The following is a 20155-nucleotide window of genomic DNA, read 5'->3' as shown; positions in this document are numbered from 1 at the left end:
AAATGACAGAATTTACAGAAACTTTACTTGCCATTTCCCTTCTCAGAGAATTAGTAGTAATTTAACTATAATATTATCTTGCCACTAGTCAAATACTAGAGATATTTATAACTAAAGCCTCTACTAAAGCAGATGATACTCACTGTTCATCCCTTTGGTCTTCTGTACCCTCCTCACAAACTGTATGGAAGATCCCATATGTTTCTGTATGAACATTATCTTCCTGAACAGCTTGCCAGGCCCATCACGGATCCAATAGCATTGCTTTTGCTGGAACACTACAGCTTGATTTACCACTGCTGTTCTGCTATGGCCTTAAATTGCACCACGGGAGGTTCAGGTACAGGTTGGAGTGCACTCTTGGGTGTTTTGCCTTTTCCCTCAGGCAGACACAGCTGCTCTGCCAGACACAATTTAAACTGGTTATTCACCATAAAACCTCAAGTATTTACCTACTGCTGAGGTGTTTGTGCTGAAATATCAGTAGCACAGCAAACAAGAGTTGGGAAGCCCTGCATGCCTTTGTGACAGGCAAAAGACACGGCGGGAGTGCACAGATGCAGTGTGAAAGAGGTCTGGGGGCATCAAGGGAACTGAGAACGGCTTTGGAAAGCATAGATGTTCTTCCAGCCATTACTTGGTATCATCACCATCAACAACAAAAAGTCAACACCCAAGAACGGGCTAAGCGCAACCCTCTAAGTGCAGACCATCTCCTTTCACACGCTGAACGGAAGCGGGGATTTGAGCTGTGTAGTAGCCAGTCCGGCACGGTATTTCCGCGCCCACATCCGAAGCCAGCAAGAAGTTGCTGCCGGAGCCCACGGAAGGCACTGCCAAGCAGAGCCGCCCCGCGTTCGCCCACGTTTCCCGTACAAATCCGCCCCACGACGGGCGGGGGCGGGCGCTGCTATGCAAATCACCGCCTGCGGCAGCCAATGGGCGGTGAGCCGAGCCACGGGGCGGGGCGTTCCGCCGGGACCGGCACTGGCCTCGACGGCGCGGGCTGTCTGACAGTGAGTGCGGCTGGAAGGAGCTGTGTGTGGGGCTGCAGGTGAGTGCTGCGCGGGCCGGGGCCGGGGCCGGGGCCGGGGCCGGGGCCGGGGCCGGGGCCGGGGCCGGGGCCGGGGCCGGGGCCGGGGCCGGGGCCGGGGCCGGGGCCGGGGCCGGGGCCGGGGCCGGGGCCGGGGCCGGGGCCGGGGCCGGGGCCGGGGCCGGGGCCTTCCGCGCTGTCGAGCTGGGTTCTCGCTGTTGCCGTCGGCGCCAAGTGCCGGTGTCTCGCTCAGCATCGGGCCCGTGGGGTGTGAGGAGCGCTCTGCAGTTTGCCTTTGCCCGAGTGTAAAGGAAACGGCCCCGTGTGTGCCGAGAGTGAAGCGTGAGCTCGGCAGCAGAGAGTGGGTTGGAGACCGGAGGTGTTTGGTTCCGTCTGTGGCTGTGGTCGCCAAAAAAAATGGTTCTCAAAACCCAGGTCCTGTCTCAGCTCTGCAGCCTGCTTCGCCCGTCCTCCTGCCTCGTGGGCTGAAGGTGCTTGGCGTCATACGCGAGAGGTAACAGCTTGTGGTATTCCCCTTTTCCTTGGGCATCCTCGTGGGCAGGTCTGTGAACAAGGCAGGAGCTAGTGCTCTTAGATGGCTTCCTATTAAACTGGCATTAGTTTCTTGTCCTGCTGAGGAGCGTTACTGCTGTGTGTGTCTGAGATAGCGGCGGGAGCCAGTACTGAGGAAGGAAATGACTGGGAGAGTATCGCTGGCCTGCAGCGCTCAGTGGTGCTTCTTGTTGCTTCTTGTTGCTCTGCTTCAGGTGGTATTTTTGGAACCTTTTGTTTTCCTTTAAGCTGCTAGGGATCCAAATGGAAACGCGTGGCTTTTTAAGACGAGAATGCAATTTGGAGGACGCTGGCTTACTGTTAATGGTGCTCCTTGTTGTTTAAGCATTTTTCTATGGGAGTGGTGAGACTACAAGAGGAGCACAACTTCAGTCAAAAGAAAACACAAAAGGTTTAACAGCCTGAAGGAAAACTGGGTGAAACTCATCCTTACAAAAGGATGCTTTAGATGCTCAGCACTTCTGAAGACCTTTTTCTTACCTGGTGTTTCTCACTGCCTGCCTTGTATGACCACCGCTCTGAAACTGATGTTGCATGCTGAGCCATGAGACGCGTGCATATGGTGTTTTGGCTGAGGCTAAAACCACAAGTTAACCTCCTTTGTCGTAAGAGATCTTTATCCAGAAAATAGGCATGATAAAGAAAATCTCTCAACACATTTAAATGCCGCTGTGTACTGTCCTACAGCCTTGTAGGTTTGGGGTGGTGCAGGGTTAGGCTCTGTATCTGATGCCTTGTGTTGTACTGTGCACTCTGTTTTTGGACGTGGAAGCAAGAGAGAGCCTTCTGTGAGGAAAGACACGATGCTAACATAACTAACCTAGATCTGCTCCAAAGGAGAGATGCTCAGTGATAATAGAAAGAGACCTTCTGGGTGGTAGGAACAACCAGGACTTCCATGGCTGCGAGGGAGCTGGGATACCATAGGCATGGAGAGATTTTAAGGCATGGCCCCATCCATTCTGGGGCAGCAGAGCAGTGCCCCCCAAAATAGGCCTGCAGGGTGTTCTGTGTAGCCTGTTGGTGACCCCTGAGGAAGAGGGCTCCATGGTGTTCCAGTGGAGAACTGATCCTATTTTATCCTATCACAGCTTGTTCAGTGTAATTTACATATAGGTCAAATGGATGGCATTGGAAATAAATAACCATTTCTTTTTATGAACTCCTGTGCATTAGAGTGTAGTGTCTTTATGCCCCATCCTTTGAGGCACTGAAGGCCCCACTGCCTGGTAGGTGGCAGCCCTACCTATGGCTGGGGGTTGCAACTGAATGGGCTTTAATGTTCCTTCCAACCCAAACCATTCTGTGATTTCTCTCTGATCTTGTGTGAAGAACAAGCTTATGTCCCTCTCCTCTTTCTTCAGGCTCCTGCTTTCTTAACCATTTGGAGACTGTTGAGTATACTGTGGCTTTCCTAGCTTGGTAATGGGTGCTGGATGCAATATTCCAACCAAGGCCTTACCAAGTAGGGTACAATTGGTGCTTCCCATGCTACTGCTTATATAAATTATGTGTGGGTTTTTGTTTTCTTTTTATTTATTTTATTTATTTATTTATTTTTGCAGTGGTTTTATACTGTGAACTTGCATTTTAGCTTGTAATCTACTATAACCCCACTGATGCTTTCCTGCTTTTAACCCAGGTATCCCCTATTTGCTGTCTGTGCAAATATTTTGTTCTAAAAGCGCCATACTCTGAATTTCCTTTTACTTTCTGGTAGCACTGCTGTCAATTGCCAGGCTCATCCTGTATCCTGTTTGTATTCCCCTCTGCCACCAAATGCTTGCGTCTGCCCCCTTCAAGTTCAGTGTTGTCTGAAGGCTGTGAAGGCTCGCATCTGGCTCCATTATCCAGGTTGCTAATTGAGGTTACAGGTAACCTCCTAGACTGACAGAATGCCATCATAATGTTGGCATATTTGAAAACAGTTACGACAGGAGATAACTACCAGACATGAAGGTGCTTGACTGAATACAGTCTCCCTTATATTTCACCTGGCCTATCAATGCCTTTGATTCCTCACTCATCCTTGCGGGGCAGAAGTGATAGGACACAGTGCAGAAATCTGCGAGGCAATGCTAATTTAACCCGATAAATTTACCTCAGCCCCAGGAGCTGGCTCACCGCATTGATGCAGCCTTGCAGAGAAGCCATTTCTGGGTGCACAGCTCCAGGCCTGCCCCTGACCATGCCCATGCTCTGTGGCCATGCCACGCTGCTGGCAGGGAGGCTTCTGGGGAGCCAGCAGTGTGGTTCAGCTTCTGCTTTTTTTGCTCTGCTGTTTTGATAGCTTCTGCTGATTGTGTCACCATCCTGCTATCTCATCTAGCCTTCTGCACACAGTGCTCAGCGCATCTCATTTAGGCCTTGTTTCTGTAGTTAATCATGGTCTCACCGGACCTGATGTCGTGAGGCTGATCATGTGTGCAGCTTCTTCTCTATCTGCTGGGCAGTAAACAGGGAAGTCTTAACTGATGCGGAGTAAGATTATTCTTGATTAATTTGTATCAACAAAGGCTGGGGAGAGATTTCTTGAGTACTGGTGCCACTGTACCCCCAGTTACATCTGTTCCTTGTCTCAGTGTCCCTGGTGCTTTGAAGAGGCCTGAGAACACCCATAGGCACTGTGTGGTGACTGCTGTACCATTGGTCAGCATGTCCTGGAGCTGGGATTTCACCTGCGCGCGTGTGTGTGAGGGTTGCTTCCTGGCTGAACCTCTTTGGTTCTGTTAGAGGTTTTGCAGGAGGACCCAGAACTCAGCCTCCTGTACTGGTCCACGAGAACAAACACCAATAAGACACCTCATGTTAAAACACAAAGGGATTTTTTCCTATAAGTTGAATACTTGATATCAGATTGTATAACCATAAGCTCTAAATGTATGTATACTCAAAAAAGAAGAAAAAAAAAAAAAAAAAAGCAGTTGTGCTAATTTACAAGTGCTCGTAGAACACTGTGCTTCTGACTTATAATCACATGCAGCCTCATATTTCCACGCAGATGCTAGGATAATGTCTTAATTGTGCCTAAATACCACCTGGTAGTAGCAATGGTAGTTATGTGCAGCCTGTACCCAGTTGTTCTGCTGGGCAGACCTGTGTCAGGCTTGTTGAGGTGATTCACCAGAGCAGGATCCACCTGCAGCACTCAGTGATGGCATCACATTTCCATGTGCCATGATTCATCACGCTTCTCAGCTGCAGTAATTGCCAGAAATGCATGGATGGCCATCTCACTGTTTATGTTTCTGTATGACTATTGGCAAAGCTTATGGAGGTATAATCCATACTCCCTCGTCCCCATCCTGTTTTAACTGAAGACTTGAGCTTTGTTTATCACAGGAAGACAGAACATGCTGCAGTAGTTTGCCTGCAATATACCACATGAGAAGGACTTAAAGGAGAGCAACAGTGGCATTGTTTTCTCTCTGTGATTAAATACATTCTCATAGACATGCAACTGCTTGTAGTAGCACTCCCTTTTCAGAGAGCTGGATGTGTTCACAGCTCATAGGTGTAAGGGTTCCAGCAGTTCTACAGTGTTCCAGAACCTGAAGCTGATAACCATAGTGTTTCTAGAGTCCTGGGGTGGGGGGGGGGAGAAAAAGAGGCAAAAAATTGGGGTGTACATTAAACTTGCCTGTTTTCATTCCTTCATATATGATGGCTGTTAGAGGGAGTTAGCAGTTTTGGAGATCAAACAGTGCATGTGAAGACTACCATTTTTTAATGGGCCATATCATGAAGACAGAACTTTTTTGTCTGCAGTGCTGGTTTAGCCCCCCCTATAATGAGACATAAACAAAGCTGGTTACAGTTTTATAGTAATGGTACTTGTGAGGAAGATGCCCTGAGAAGATGCTGAGAATCCATCTTATTGTCTGCGCAGGACAAGAGACTTGTCAGTGGTGATCCACAGCTCCACAGCAGAAGTGTAGACAGTCCAATAAATAGTAACACCAGGTATACGTTCAACAGGCTGTCCTCTCTGATGCATGGATAAGGTTCAACTACCATGTAAACTGTGTAGTAGCAAGGTAAAACTCCAGATTTTTTTTAATTATTATTACTTTTTTTTTGCCAGCTTCTTCATAAATATCTGAAAAATTATATGCATATTATGTGCGCAGCAACTTCCCTTTTTGGTGTCTGGAAAACCTGATAACCAGTCTCTGGGAAATACTAAAATAGTTAATTCTGCTGAATACTTCTGGGCAGTAGGAGAAACGTTCTAGGTCCCTGGATTTATAATATGCTCTGGTGCCAAAACTGAGTTACTTAGTGCCGAATACTGTAGAGGAAACCTGGGTGAGTCAAAGAAGCTCAAAATCTATCAGCAGTCAAGCAATTATGCCTCATTACCTTGAGTTAGAGGAAACAACCTATTTGAATGTTAATTTTTTCCCCCCTATGCCTTTCTAACTAGCCTTTGCGGTATGAAAGAAAGCAAGGGAGACATGGAGATTCAGATACCTGCATAAATAGTCTGTGGAGAATGAGTTCTCCCCGTTTCTTTGAATATAGCAGTTTGTAATAAATAACTTCATGTGATGTGAACAGAAGTCAGCACTCCATGTAAGATTTGAAGAAAAACCTGCCCTGAGACACCTGCATTTTCATGTACTCTCACATATGTGACTGGAAGTAGGATGAGAGTATTCTGCAGTGCACAGGTGTTGGCTGCAATACAAAGTAGCTGTGTCCAATATTCTCTGGATAAATTTTCAACTTTGTGATGGATTTCTGTGTGTGTGTGTGTGTGTGTGTGTGTATATATATATATACACATGCAACTGCTTGTAGTATATACATATAACACAGTATATACACATGTAGTGTATATAAATAACACAGAACACAGGCTAATATATATATATATATAATATGTATATATATATATTTTAGCCTGTGTTCTGTGTTATTTTCAATCCTGAACACATTTGGTACATTTTTAAAACGTTACCAAATACAAGAAACTCCAGAGAAAACGATAACTTCCTTTCAGCGAGGCTACAAAAAGATTTCAACATGCTGACCTCTATTGTGTTTGTTAAGATTGGAGAAGAATACACAGATGTGATCTTAAAACAGCTCCAGAAGGCATGGTGTCCTAATTGCTAGATGATGATTTTTTTTTTATGGTCTTTTTTCAAGCTCTCACAGACAAGGAGTGAGAAAAAGAAGCTATTCCGTCAGTGATGGGTATGATGTAGAGGTCAGGGAATTTGGTCGTGAAATACGGTTTGCATTATGCTCTGATTCAATTTGAAGTTAGTTTTTGTTTTGTTTTGTATAGAGGAAATCCTCTTGCAAACATGTTGTCTGAGTTACTAAGCTATTGCTGGAGAACAGATACCAGAGAAAATGATTGAATCTGCTCCAAAACAGAAATGTAATTGTTAAATCTGACAATCTAACTCTGAAAAGAAAGTCTTTGGTTGTATTTACTATAAATTACTCAGTTTTGTGTAGCAGTGGCACATTATTTGACTCGCAATTGAGTATATTATATGCCAGCAGTCCATATGAGTTTCTGTTTATACTGTATGGTCCTCAAAAAGTATGGAAGGTCGCTGGAATGTGCTGATACACAGCTGGCCAATAAGTAATTCTGCCTAGGAGCAGATTGTTTCCCAGTTGTTCACCACTTGTTTCTTGGGTCACATCTGTGGTGCGTCATGCAAGCAATAGCATGTGGCATTCAGGGGTAGGATACCAGGCCAGTTGAGCTATGGGCACTCATACTGAAGCACGTAGTGACTTTTACCTTCCAAGGGACTGAAGAACCATTTCTGCAGGCAGAAATATATGTTGTATATATATTTCTGTTTTAAATGTCTTGTTTTGAAGTATCTGTTCCTCAAGTAGGCCACTTCAACTGAAGTAAGACTCTCATCTTGTAAGGCCTTACCCAAGGTTGAAACAATTACTGACTCGACTTTTGTTAACCTGCAAGCTGCTTTTAGCTAGCAGGTGCCTTCTGGGAATGATGTAGAAAGAAAAAAATACTCTCTGGCTTCCTTCCCAGCTGCTTGTGATGCAAATGTGGATGCTGTGCTGAACCTGCTGGTTTATTTCACTGCTTGTCACCAAACCCAGTGATGTGGATATACAGATGTAAACGCTGAGACAAATAAAGGTGTGCATCTTGTTTGCTTTTGTATACTACTTTCTAGCCTTTCTTACTTCTACTTAGAAGCAAAACATTAGCACAGTAGTGAAGATACATGCTAGTAGTTCTGCTGTACATAACTTGCTCTTAACAGCCAACACTTGTTACTACAAGTAGCTTATTTTATCAGGCATTTTATGTTAGCAGTAATTCAGGATTTCTGGTCTGAACATGGGGCTTTTGGGAAGCAGTTTTGTGCAGCTAGAGGTGATTTCCTTTTCTGTCTGAAATCCCGTGTCATGCACTGTTATTGCGACAGAATAGCTGGCAAATTTCTTACTCAACATGGGAAAGTTAGTCATAGTGATTAACACCAAGAAGCAGCGTGCTAACATGAAGAGGTGAATGCTAAGCATATCCCCCACTGACTGTGCTTGGTGAGTATTTGGCTTCAAAGCAGTGACCTTTACAGTCATTACCTGGCCTGTATTTCCTGTGTGCATGTGTTTGGGTGTACACACCATGACAGGTTGCAGAAGGAACTTTATTTTTACTTTATCTACCCCAAAAATACAACAGGAAGGTACGTGTTGCAGTTTGAATATGCATGGTATTTTGAAATAAAATCAAACCAGCAAGCAGCTAATCTATTAAAACACGTATTTGTACAATGAAGATATTTTTATACTCGGGGCTGTTATTCCAGGGTGCAGAGTAGCTGGTCCTTGATGCAATAATTGTGTTAAACATATCTGAAATAATACTATGCTACTTGCACAAGTTTTATTTCTCATTCAAATTATCAGACTTAAGGCTGTGTAATAGAACATAATTACACTGGAGGGAACTTCTGGAGGTCGTCTAATCCAGCCACCTTCAAACCACACATGGGTAGATCAGGTTGCTGAAGGCCTCAGCCAGGATGCAGATTCCAAAACTTCTTTGGGAACCCATAGCAATATTTGTGAGTTTGGGGGTTTTTTTTGGTGTCACCTCTTTTCTTTCCTCTATTTTCTGGTTCCCACTTTAGTCTGTTGCCCTCAGTGTACACCTCACATTTAGTTGGTGCTGGCAGCAGTAGGATCTCCCTTGAGCTTTCTGTTTTCCAGGCTGAACAATCCCAGCTCTCCTGGACTCTCCTCACACAGCAGGGGCTCCAGCACTGCAGACCAACTTGATGGCCTCTGTGGGACTCACTCCACAGTGTCCATATGTCTTGCACTGCCGCAGATACAACACTCCCAATACAGACTCTCAGGTGTCAGATGGGAGGGATCGCTCCTCAGCCTCTTCTGCAGCTCCTGCCCACAATGCTGTTGATGTGCCACAAGGGTGCAGAGCTGATTTATGTTCATGTTGATGCCCACCAGAACCCCAAAGTTCTCTTTGCAAAGATGCTTTCTAGCCAGAAAGGCTCAGCTTCTCCTGCTGCATGGGGCTCTATATAATAAGTGAAGAGATTGCTGACAAATTGTGATGTACTATATATCACGTGTTAACATGTCTGTTTTAATTAGAAACAGTGCTATCAACATGTAAGTAAATGCAACTAAACTGTCCTGAGTAACAACAACATCTGATAAAGGAGGTCAACTTTTCCAAATACTGATCTGTTAAGTTCCCATTTTTCAAATGGCTGGTCCCCTCTGCTTTGCCCCATTGTTGTTTATTTGTTTGTTTCAGCTTTTTGCCATTTCTGTCACTGATACTATCAAAGGGATGCTTGGAAATTACTAGCCTCTCTTGAGGCTTCCATTTGTTTGAAATGGGGAAAGACTTCTGTAATGCCACTGTGTTTGAGTTTGCTGTTTTCCTTACGAGAATCTCCTAAAATTTCACCTACCTGTGAATCCATCAGAATAGCAGTTTGCAAATGTTCCAAATGAGTTCACTGTTTTGTCAGAAGACTGGAGCTTAAACGGTTGGCTTTTGGGCTGTGAGGGCATATTGATGTTCATGTCCAGCTTGCCATCTATCAGTACCCCCAAGTCCTTAAGGATGGCCTTGCTCCATCCTTACATCCCCCAAGACCTTATACTTGGATTTGTTGAACCTCAAGAGGTTCACCTAACTCACTATTGAAGCCTGTCTAGGTCTCTTTGAATGGCATCCCATTCAGTGATGTCAACTGCACCATACACGTTGGCACTAATCACAGTCTTGTGGAGGGTGCACTTGAACGCACTGTCTGTGTCATCAATGAAGATGTTAACAAGTGTCAGTACCAGTACTGACCCCTGAGGGACACTGCTCATCACTGATCTCCATTGGACATTGAGTCATTTAACACCATTCTGAGGACTATCTTGGAACCAGCTTTCTTCTTGCTTTCCATATTGACCATCAAGTTGTGGTTCAGTCATGCTAGTCATGCTAGTCTCTTGCCTTTCTTTCCTGACTTCCTACACTTGGGGGTGGAGACCTCTTGTGCTCTAGGGAAAGCTTCCTTAAAGATCTTCTATCTCTGCTCAGCTCCCTTGTCCTTGAGGACAGGTTTCCAGGGGATTCTGTTGACTTAATTCCCTGAAGATCTGGACTGTGGGCTTTAAGAGCTAAGCATTAAGAAACTAGGAATCCTCAGGCTGAAGACTGTCTACAGAATGTTAATTTGATCCCTCTGTTCATATTTAGAATTGGATTCTACTGGATCACGGAGATTGTAAGAGATGTGGCACGTGTCTTTGGAGATGGACTTCTAGTGAGTGGCCTAGATCCATGTATTCGTTCACCGATGTCCAGCTTGTTACTTTGGGATCTTACTTGGTCAAGTGCCTGAGACCAGCAGCAGTGGCCAAAGTCAGGAGCTGACTTCTGAATTTACAAGGTATGGAGCAGTGGTCTTCAAGTGTCTTTAAGTTGGCATTGTAACTCATCAAGAGTGATGCTGTTGTCCATAGCCACTCTGTGCTGAAATCTGTGTCTGTGGATTGGGCTGTTAGAGCTGCCCTTCCCCAAAGGACTCTTGAGTATAGAGAACATTCTGGGGGTATCACGGGAGAAAACCCTGAGGAAGTGACCTGTATTAACACAGTAAATGAGATATCTGACCATGAGCTGAATTATGAATATTCAATTTTATGTTGTAGAACATTTTTTTTCTCAGCACATATAGACTGTAGACAGACTTGGTGGAAGTGATGGGATGTAGGCCAGTGTTTAATCCCAAGATCATTCTGTGTATAGGCAACATTACAGTGCAATCTGAGGCAATACTTGGGAGGTCCTTGCTCTTATGTTGGTGCTCAACTTTTTAACTTTTCATGTGTGTTGTATTAAACAAACAAAACAAAAACAAAACACCAGTACTTTACAGAGATGCTGAAGAATTAATATCCATGTAAATTTATTAGTAATCTTCATGCTATGAATTACTGTATTTCTGCTTCTCCATTTGTTCTTATTTTTGTTTTATCTAACACTTAAAAATAGTGGTGAATAAGAAAGACAAATTACAAAGTGCATCCTTGTAAAGGAATGAAGTATAGACCTATTCCTATCAAGTTATCAGCTTTATTGTATAACTGTACTTATTCAGTGTAGTTCTCTGTTTAAATGTAAACTTTCCTCAGTCTTAGAATTCTTGCTTAAGTTTTGAACAGACAAAAAACTGATATTATTCATACCAAACTCATGATTTGTGTGCATACTTGAGAGCATCTCTGGATCAAAATGATTGGTAGATGCCTACATCCTTTGAAGTCTGCAAGAACACAGTGTAGAGGCTAATAGATCAAACCATTCTTATTTTTCCACAGAAGCTCATCACCTTTATTAAGTGCACACAAATATCCCGCACACACACAAGTAACTATTGCTAAGCCACTTGTCAGACTTATTGCTGTGGGGATTTCATTAGGAAGTCCACTAAAATTTACTTTTCCTCAAGCCGGAGGACTATTCCTTCAAACACAGCAGTGATGTGAGCCTGCACACACACAATACGCAGAAGCAGGATTGCATCTGCATAAGACAGATCATTGCATTAAGGTGTAGGTTATTGTTTCCAAACATAGATGTTAAACACCAAATGAATAAATCACTAAGCACAACACTTGACAGTCAAAGGATCGGGCTAAAAGTGGGAGGATTTTAGACTCCCTTTCCACCATGCTGTCTAGAGAACATTCCAATAACCATTTCCGAACACAGAGGGTAGATAATCTAGCTATGGTTCCTGTAGGTAATCTTGGCCATGCAGTTTTCAAGTCAAGTAAACTGGTTGTTAAAGCTGCCATTTGTGATTTTGTTTTCCTTGTAGGTGGGGACTTTTCATCTCAGTGCTATGGCATGAGGTGTAGGTCTTGATTTTGTTATTGCTGTGGGAGGTGGTGGAAAACCTTTGATATCTGAAAGCTTTCCCTGTGTAATTTAATTGCATCTATGTGGGTTCTGGTTTAAATTCAAACAATGGTTATGTAGGTAGATTCCTGACTGAATGCTCATTTTTCATCATATTGGACTACATTTTTTTCGTTTGTTTATGTTGCTTGGAACAGAATTAGTTTAGGCTGAAAAAGCTTTTTTGTACCAGTGTAAACAAGATTATAATCAGGATGCTTCTTGAGATGAGCATATACTCTCATTGAGCTGAAGAGGCTTTGTCTGTAATGGAATTTTCCTTCTCTTCCCCAACATCTTTAACATATTTAACAATCCCATGAAACTGGCTATAAAATTGATCTTAAGTCACATTAAGACATTAAGTCTTAATTCACATTGGAGTTAGGCCTGTTATCTTGAGTATGTTCACATGGTGGGACTTTACTTAATTTTAGAGTATCTGGTAAACCTATGAAGGGATGTGTCCAGAGCAGGTAATTTGTTTGTAAATGCTCATGAAGGTGTTCTAAGTCCTAGAAAAACAAAGATGATGCCTCTAGACACAGAGATTTGGCAACGTCATGCTTGTTATTAGTTCTTAATTTGGTTCTCTTTCTTATTAATTTAAATGATGTCATAGAAGATACTTTTTTTTATGGGAAACTTTCAGCTTCCTGCTTGCTGCAATACTTAGTATAGGGTTCTCACCAAAGTTTTCAGTCTTATTTTCTGCAAAGATTTTAGCTCTAGAATTTCAAGTGAATAACATACTTGCAGGAGATTTATGTGTTGTTACCACTTAACCGGTCTACACAGATTACTCATTCTGCATCTGTTTTAGTGAAATTTATAGTTAAGTAAGTCTGAGGCAAAAAGAACAGATCCTGACCTGTAACAACAGTGTTACTTTATTCTTTCTGTAAGATGTTTCCATTATATAAAATTAAATGAGACTTAATTAGTTGATTTTACTTAGAAAATTGAGCTATTGCTGTGTTGTTGGTTTTTTTTTAATGCTTGGTGCACTATGATTAACAATAGCATATGAAGACCATAAACTTGCTTATTTCTTTTCTTCTTCCTTTTTTAAAATATATATATATATTATATATATATATATAGCTTTCCTTTCCCAACAATGTTGGTTAAAGCTGTATACTTTTCTGAGAGACTTCTGCTCTCCTTCCAGGAAAAGCAAGTTTAGAACAATAGAGGATCTGCAATATTTTGGTTTATCTTTAATGTGTCGTTAGTTAAGAACTTGTAAAGCAATACTTTACTTACTGTAAATTCTTTTTCCTACTTTTCCTGTTTTACAGGCAGGATGAAAGACCGGCTAAATGAGATGCGTGAACTTGCCAGGTTGCACAACCAAGAGTTTTCTTATAGTGAGGATGATGAAAATTCACCCCGTGACATTCTCCTTTATGAGACTGATTATGCCTTGGAAACTCTTCATAAAGACATAGAGAACATCCGGACTGAAAATAACCTCCTAAGGGAGGATGTCAAGCGACTAAAAAAGCAAAACAGCCGCTTCCTTACTTCCATGCGCCGTCTTAGTAGCATTAAACGAGATACTAATGGTATTGCCAAAGACATCAAGGCCCGTGGAGAAAGCATCCACAGGAAACTCCACATAATGAGAGATTTCTGCGAGGATGCAGTAACAAAATATGGGGTTATGTCTGTCATTTCCAGGGTAGCAAAGAACCATTATGTTGACCTCATGCATTCCTTTCAGGAAGCTATGTTTGAATACAATGCAACAGAGATGAACCAACGGGAGAACTGCAAGATCCGAATTCAGCGGCAACTAGAAATCATGGGCAAAGAAGTTTCTAGCAACCAGATTGAGGAGATGATTGAGCAAGGCAGGTGGGATGTTTTCTCTGAGAATCTCTTGTTGGACGTGAAGGGAGCTCGCTCAGCCTTGAATGAGATAGAGACACGTCATAAGGAGTTGGTGAAATTAGAAGGTCGTATTAAGGAGGTTCACGAGCTCTTTCTGCAAGTGGCCCTGCTAGTGGAAGAACAGGCAGACACCTTTGACGTCATTGAGATAAACATGCAAAATGTTGAGGACTATGTAGGAGAATCCAAAGAGCAAATAAAAAAAGCACTAGAATACAGAAGAAAACACCCTCTCATGACAATCCTCTGCTGCTGCATTTCGTTTTGCAGAAGGTGACGATCCTACTGAAGCTATCATGGACCAACTTGAATGTTTGCAAAATCAGATATTCAGTGATTTTTTCTTTAATTACAGCGCCTAAAATTGTGGGCACTGTTGTGCAGTTTGTTTTGTTTGGTAACATGTTCCTAACTGTGCTGAAAAATCGTTCTATTTATGGCCTACTGGAAGTGTTGATAAAACTATTCTCAACTATTTTTAATTGAAATGCACTCTCTTACTGTAACTGGAGGTGTGCAGGGACTCAGAAGATTGCTGTGCAATGATACTTGTTCCAGTCAAAAAAGAGGAATGAAGGATAGGCTAAGAGCCCTAGGGAAAACAAGAAGTTATTTTGTTCTTATGAGTCAAAGTGGTCTGCAGGCAGTGCGTGCTTAATGCCTGTGGTGACAGAATACACCACAGAATCCGGAGGTTGGAATTCTAACTAGTTTGGGACCTGCTTGATGCAAATACTTGAAGAGATTTTTTGCTCTGCTTGTGCGACAAAATGCTGAGCCTGTTACCAGGAGCAGAATGCAAAACTAGCTTCTGTTTCAACTTTATTTCCATCTGTCACTGGTCTTAACAGAAGTAAGCCGTACCTTAAAGCATAACAGGAACCTTTTGCTGTTTGTGTTCAGGTGACTGTTTGTCTCCATGTTGAGTGCCCACAACTGCAACACAGAGGCATCACACTGACTTTTTAAATTGAGCTACTGAAAATCTTGATTTAAATACTGCTAAGCTTTTAGGTTTCAAATACATGTTTCTGCCAATTGACGTATCAGACAGCAAAAGAGATGTGTGCAGATGCCCTCTGTAGAAGCACGCGTAAGAAGACAACAGGTGGGAGGCAAAGAAAGCATTTTAGTCTCCTGTGCTGTCACATACCCACAAGCAGTTTTAGTGGAAGGATTACCCCATCAACAGACTTAATCAATAAGCATTGATTTTAATTTGGAATTTTTATACGTGTTTTTAATAGCATGAAGGATTAAATTTATTAATATTCAGTTTTGCTGGCTTACAAAAGTTAAGGGTTTTCTCTCATCATTAGAAAATCTCTTCTGGGGAAAGAAAAATCCAGGTGTATTCTTCATCTTCTGCACCTGAAGAATAAACAACATTTTTATGTCATTTCAGTGCCCTTTTCAGCCTGAAAAATAATCTTTCCTTTTGTGTAAGAGGAGTTTGCCCATAGTTGGTTTGACAGATGAGGAGGGAATAGAACATTTGCAGCCCTGGAAACCACCGAGCATTGTCAGTGACAGATGTATTCATAAGGTCTGGCAAGTGATTATAGCTGGAAGTTTTCCAACTCTAATATTTCTAGGTGGCTCCCTGTTACACTGTGATCTATTGGTATCCTTTGAATTAATGCAGGACATTTTTTCAGAATTTAGTGACTTTTTTTTTTTTTAAATAATTCTTGTCATATTTATAGCTGTTTTAACAACCATATTTAAGCATTTCAAGTATTTTGTATTGAGGATTTCTGTCTAAATGTGCAGAATCATCTTCCCTTGTCAATCACAATGAAGATTTTCCCTTCTGAACTTTTGCACACTAATTTTATACGTTAAAAAAGACACCCGAACATTTCGTACTGTTTATATTGATACATAACAAAACAACAATAGAAATTCAGCTTCCAAGCTTTTATATCCTTGTGGGAAATGCTTCTGTGCCAGACAGGCTTTTTACACAAAGAGAAGCTAAATAGATGACAGTTTTCAGAAACAGGAAATCCCTTTAGCTGAAGCGCCTGTCTGTGGTAAGATGGAAGCATGAAGAACACTGGTCTTCTAAACTAGAAGATATTTTGATATTAAGTGATGTCTTGATGATATCAGTATTACACTTGAGAGTCTCTCAAACAACCCAGTATTCAAACTTGAAGCGGGAGAAAAAAGAGCGGAGGTTGAGCTGGCACCGTTATTTTACTGCTTTGGTGCTACTCAAGAAGACAGAAGTCATTTATTCCATTGGTATTGACATTCAAGTCAGTGGAACTGCATTTGTAGAGAAATATCCTAAAGAGCCAACAATCAGAACGTGGATGTAAATCAGTGGGAATTAAAATACGTATTTCATTTTGTCCGCATATACTTAGCACTTACCAACGCTTTTGATAAAAAATATGTACCTGCTTTTGATAGAAATATGTACCCGCCGTTTCCTTTTTGCACATGTGTATGTCCACAAAGGCAATAAAATATTTAGTAAGAAAAACTGAAAATGCAGAGTGTTGTGCATTGAGTCAACAGCTCTGAATAGTTGCTCACGTAGTCAAAGTTTTGTTTAAAAGCTTCTGGACTAAACTGTAAATTAGTGAAAGAAGATTAACGTCTAAAAGAATGTCCTCAGGATATTTGTTGCCATGGTAAATCAAGTATATTTTGTATTGAGATGGACTTCTCATAATTTTTCCTATTGAAAACAAGAATGATACATTTCATACATTCTAAGACTATTCTCTGCTGCGAGAAAAAAATACACATTTATTCTGACAGTTCTGAAAGATCTTGATGATTTTGTTATTAGAGATATAAAGCTTATATTCAAATCTTCAGTCTGATTTGGGACACCGAGGAAGAGAGCAAGAGCATGAGGACAAAGGTAATTAGAGTCCTTGACTTGACTTCAGGCTGTTGCTGTGGGGAAGAAAATAAGAATCACTGAAATCAGCGTGGTACTCATAAAACTATCTCTCAGTTGCATTGTGAATTAGAGGCATTTGAAAAGCTACTCGCAGTAACTAAAGAAATAATTATCTTCCTTTCAAACTTGTTCATTGCTTAATACTAAAGGGTTTGTGGTTTTATTTGTTCTGTTGTTGTGTAAGAACTCCATTAACTTGCCCAGTAACAGCCAAACAGGCTTCAGAAAAAAAAACAACCAGAACCAAAAAACCAGCCCACACAGATTACACTGCAGTTGCAAACAATAATGCCACGCAGGATGAGTGGAAGAAGATGATAAAAGCCTTGATACTGTGTCAACTTACTACTAAAAGAAGCTGCAGAATGGGTGACTTTATGCTTGCTAAGGAGAGCTGCCTTCTCAAAGTCAACACAACTCTTATGGAGATGTATAGTATAGTATATCCTGTGGAACTTCTTTCCTTTCCAAGATGTGAAAAACACCATAGCTGGTACTGAGGGGGTTGCAGTAAAAAGTGAGATGGGCTACTACAGCTTTTAGGATTGCTGTGTTTTCTAATTCCTTGAAAACAAAATAGGTTCTCTAGAGTTTTGGGCCATGGCAGATGTTTGAAATAGATCTGAAAAACAGCTACATGTGATTGTGTGTGTATCTCTACAACAGTATCACATGTGATGAAAGCAGGAAATCGTCTTTTCAAAGATACTGTGTGTAGTGATTACAGTTAATCAGAGGTAATGTGATTTTTACATGAAGCCAATGAATCTGTTTCTCTGCTATGTAAGAATGCACTAATGGGTGTATCTTCTTCCATATTTGTATCATAATATATAGTGTTTTCCGAATAGCTGAATTGAAGCTTGTAACTGTCACTGGACGGCTACTGTTCTGCTGTCATACCTTACCATACAGTGCCTACCTTATGAGGGTATTGGGTTTTTTTTTGCCCCTTGGTCAATACCATGCCAGGACCACCCTACCAGTGTACCTAACCGCTGCTTTCTGCAAGTTCCCAATGATCAGGATCATGTAAGTTCCTTGGGTAACACATTCCCAGTCATAATTTTTGTTGTTGTTAGAAAGCTTTTCTTGGCTCTGATTTAAGAATCTTCTAAGTGAAACAGGGTACATTGTGGCCTATTGTTTGTTCTCTTTGTAGAAGCTTCCCTCCACTTTTCAGTTACCTCAAGGATGCCACAGGTCTTGACATAAGGCAAAGAAATGACCTCAGCCTGGCCCAGAAGTTAGCATTTTCAATGCAGCTGCTGTCTGAAGAGCATCTGATCTGCAAAGCAGAATCTGTTCTGACAGAGGGTGCTTCTGGGCGTGCATTAGAGTAACTGGCCACCAAAACACGGCCTGACACATCAAGAGAATCAGGATCCTCTTCCTCTCAACCAAGGAAGGCATACGCAAAGCCCTCACAGAAAAAAACATTTAGACTCTCAGAAATAATTTCACACATGAGCAGGAAAGAAAATAACCTAGATGATGTTTCTTGAAGGTGTTTGCTGAGACACACCACCACACCAAATGTGGAACACCACTAGCAAATAGCACAGCATGGTAAATGTCAGTCAAGGAGTTGTTCTTTCATCAATGGATATCAGCGCATGAATTAGAAGATTAAGGAAAAAGAGGCTGCATGCTTTACATCTGCTCTCCGTGCGTGTCCCATACCCGAGGGTTGGCTCAAACGTGACCAGTTTTGGTGGTGTGGAATGGGGGAGGTCTATTTTCCAGAGGAAAAGTAACCATGGCAAGAGCAGGAGCACGGAGAAGGCTGGATGCAGGGCATATTTCCAACTCTTCTCTGCCCGAGTAGAGCTCAGTCCGGCCGCCTACCCAGTAAGCACCTGGGGGTAGGAATAACTGCTATGTCGCACCGTAGCACCGAATTTTCCCGGGAGCAGCTGCCACCTGCCATCCCAGCAGGCAGCGCCGTCCAGGAAAAGAAGAAACCACGGGCGGGGCGGTGCCGCTCGGGTCGGTTCGGCTGCTGGCCGGCTCCGCGCCCCGCCCGCTCCCCCTGCTTGCGCGGCACCTGGCAGCGTCCCGGCCGCCTCCCTGGTGCCCCCACAGTGGCGCGGGACGACCCGGGCCCCCGTTGAGTGCCGGCGACCTTGCGCTCTCCCCTCAGACGCGGCCCCGCCCCGGCCCCGCGCCTCCAAACCCGACCGTACCTCCCCGTTTTCCCCTTCCGCTCGGGCCCCAGCTCCCGCCGAAGGCACGGCGGAGGGGTGGGGCGGCCGCCCAGTCCCGGCTGGCTGAGGGGCGCAGGCCCGAGGCGGTGACGGGATCCCCTCGGCCCTCCCCGCTCTCCGGTCCCGGTCCACCCGCTTCTCCCGAAGCAGCCGAACGGGGCCGCCCGCGCGCGGCGCGCTGCGCGCTCTGCGCCCTCCGGCGCTGGAAACGAAGGCGGGGGGGGCGCGGCAGCTGCGGCCTGAGGGTCGGCGGGGTGCGGGACCGGGCGGGAGCCAGGCCTTGTATGTAGGAGCGTCTGCGGGCGGTTCCTGTATCTGCACCAGGATGGCCGAGTGGTTAAGGCGTTGGACTTAAGATCCAATGGACGTATGTCCGCGTGGGTTCGAACCCCACTCCTGGTAAATGACCATTTTTTTTCGGGAGCGCCGCGAATTTGTCAGGGAAGACGCGGGCCGAGGCGGAAGCGTGGCCCGGCCGCAGGCTGCGAGCGGCGGGCTGTGCCGGGCACTCGGCGCCGGCAGGGGCCTGCGGGAGAGGCGCCGAGGCCAGCCGGGCTGAACGCATTGCTGAGGCCTCCCGTAACTTCAGCTTTATTTACTCAGCTTTCGGGACGGCGTTTTGTTTTGACAGGAAAGTATCACTGCATTCCGGGGCGTTGGGGGGGGGGGGGCACAAACGAAGTGCGGACGGACACACAGTGAAGTGTGTTTGTAACAGTGCCCGTGCCAAATTAATACAGGTAAGTACTGGTGTCCACAGCCACCCTGCTACTGTAATTGCAGCTGAAAAGGTGGTTCTGAGCTTTCAGTCCCAATGTATCACCCAGCACAGAGGCTGGCACACTGTCTGTTTGACTGTTTACCTATTTAACTGTTCTGCAATTCTAAATGCAGAACAGCGCCTTCTAGTAAGTCGGATTGTTTTATTAAGTAAACTTTCCTTCCTATTACTCGCTCCTGAACAAAGTAGTAAAAATGGGCCTGTATTTGAATGCATGTTTTACTTTTAACGTTGCGATGGAGTGTGGCTGCCCTTGAAAACCCACATGTTTGCATACCGATGGGGTAACTCT

General features: G+C 43.6%; 1 protein-coding gene and 1 non-coding gene across 3 annotated transcripts; both read left to right on the top strand.

Annotated features, from left to right (window-relative positions):
- The first annotated feature begins 914 nt into the window (after window positions 1-914).
- On the top strand, window positions 915-16449 carry STX11 (syntaxin 11). 2 transcript variants are annotated; one of them, XM_072332906.1, is made up of 4 exons: window positions 1011-1054; window positions 1469-1547; window positions 10350-10542; window positions 13358-15093. In XM_072332906.1, the coding sequence occupies exon 4, from the start codon at window positions 13363-13365 to the stop codon at window positions 14227-14229; it is 867 nt and encodes a 288-aa protein (XP_072189007.1). In that variant the 5' UTR covers window positions 1011-1054; window positions 1469-1547; window positions 10350-10542; window positions 13358-13362; the 3' UTR covers window positions 14230-15093. The 2 variants fall into 2 exon arrangements, with proteins under 2 accessions (XP_072189006.1, XP_072189007.1); XM_072332905.1 differs by lacking the exon at window positions 1469-1547 and having other exon boundaries at window positions 915-1054; window positions 13358-16449.
- Window positions 16450-19401: 2952 nt separating this feature from the next.
- Window positions 19402-19484, top strand: TRNAL-UAA (transfer RNA leucine (anticodon UAA)). Its single transcript has one exon. It is a non-coding gene; the product is annotated as a tRNA-Leu (tRNA).
- Window positions 19485-20155: the final 671 nt, after the last annotated feature.

This window comes from Excalfactoria chinensis, chromosome 3 (genome assembly GCF_039878825.1).
Source record: "Excalfactoria chinensis isolate bCotChi1 chromosome 3, bCotChi1.hap2, whole genome shotgun sequence".
Classification (NCBI taxonomy): Eukaryota; Metazoa; Chordata; class Aves; order Galliformes; family Phasianidae; genus Excalfactoria; species Excalfactoria chinensis.
This window is presented reverse-complemented; position numbering and strand designations above follow the sequence as displayed.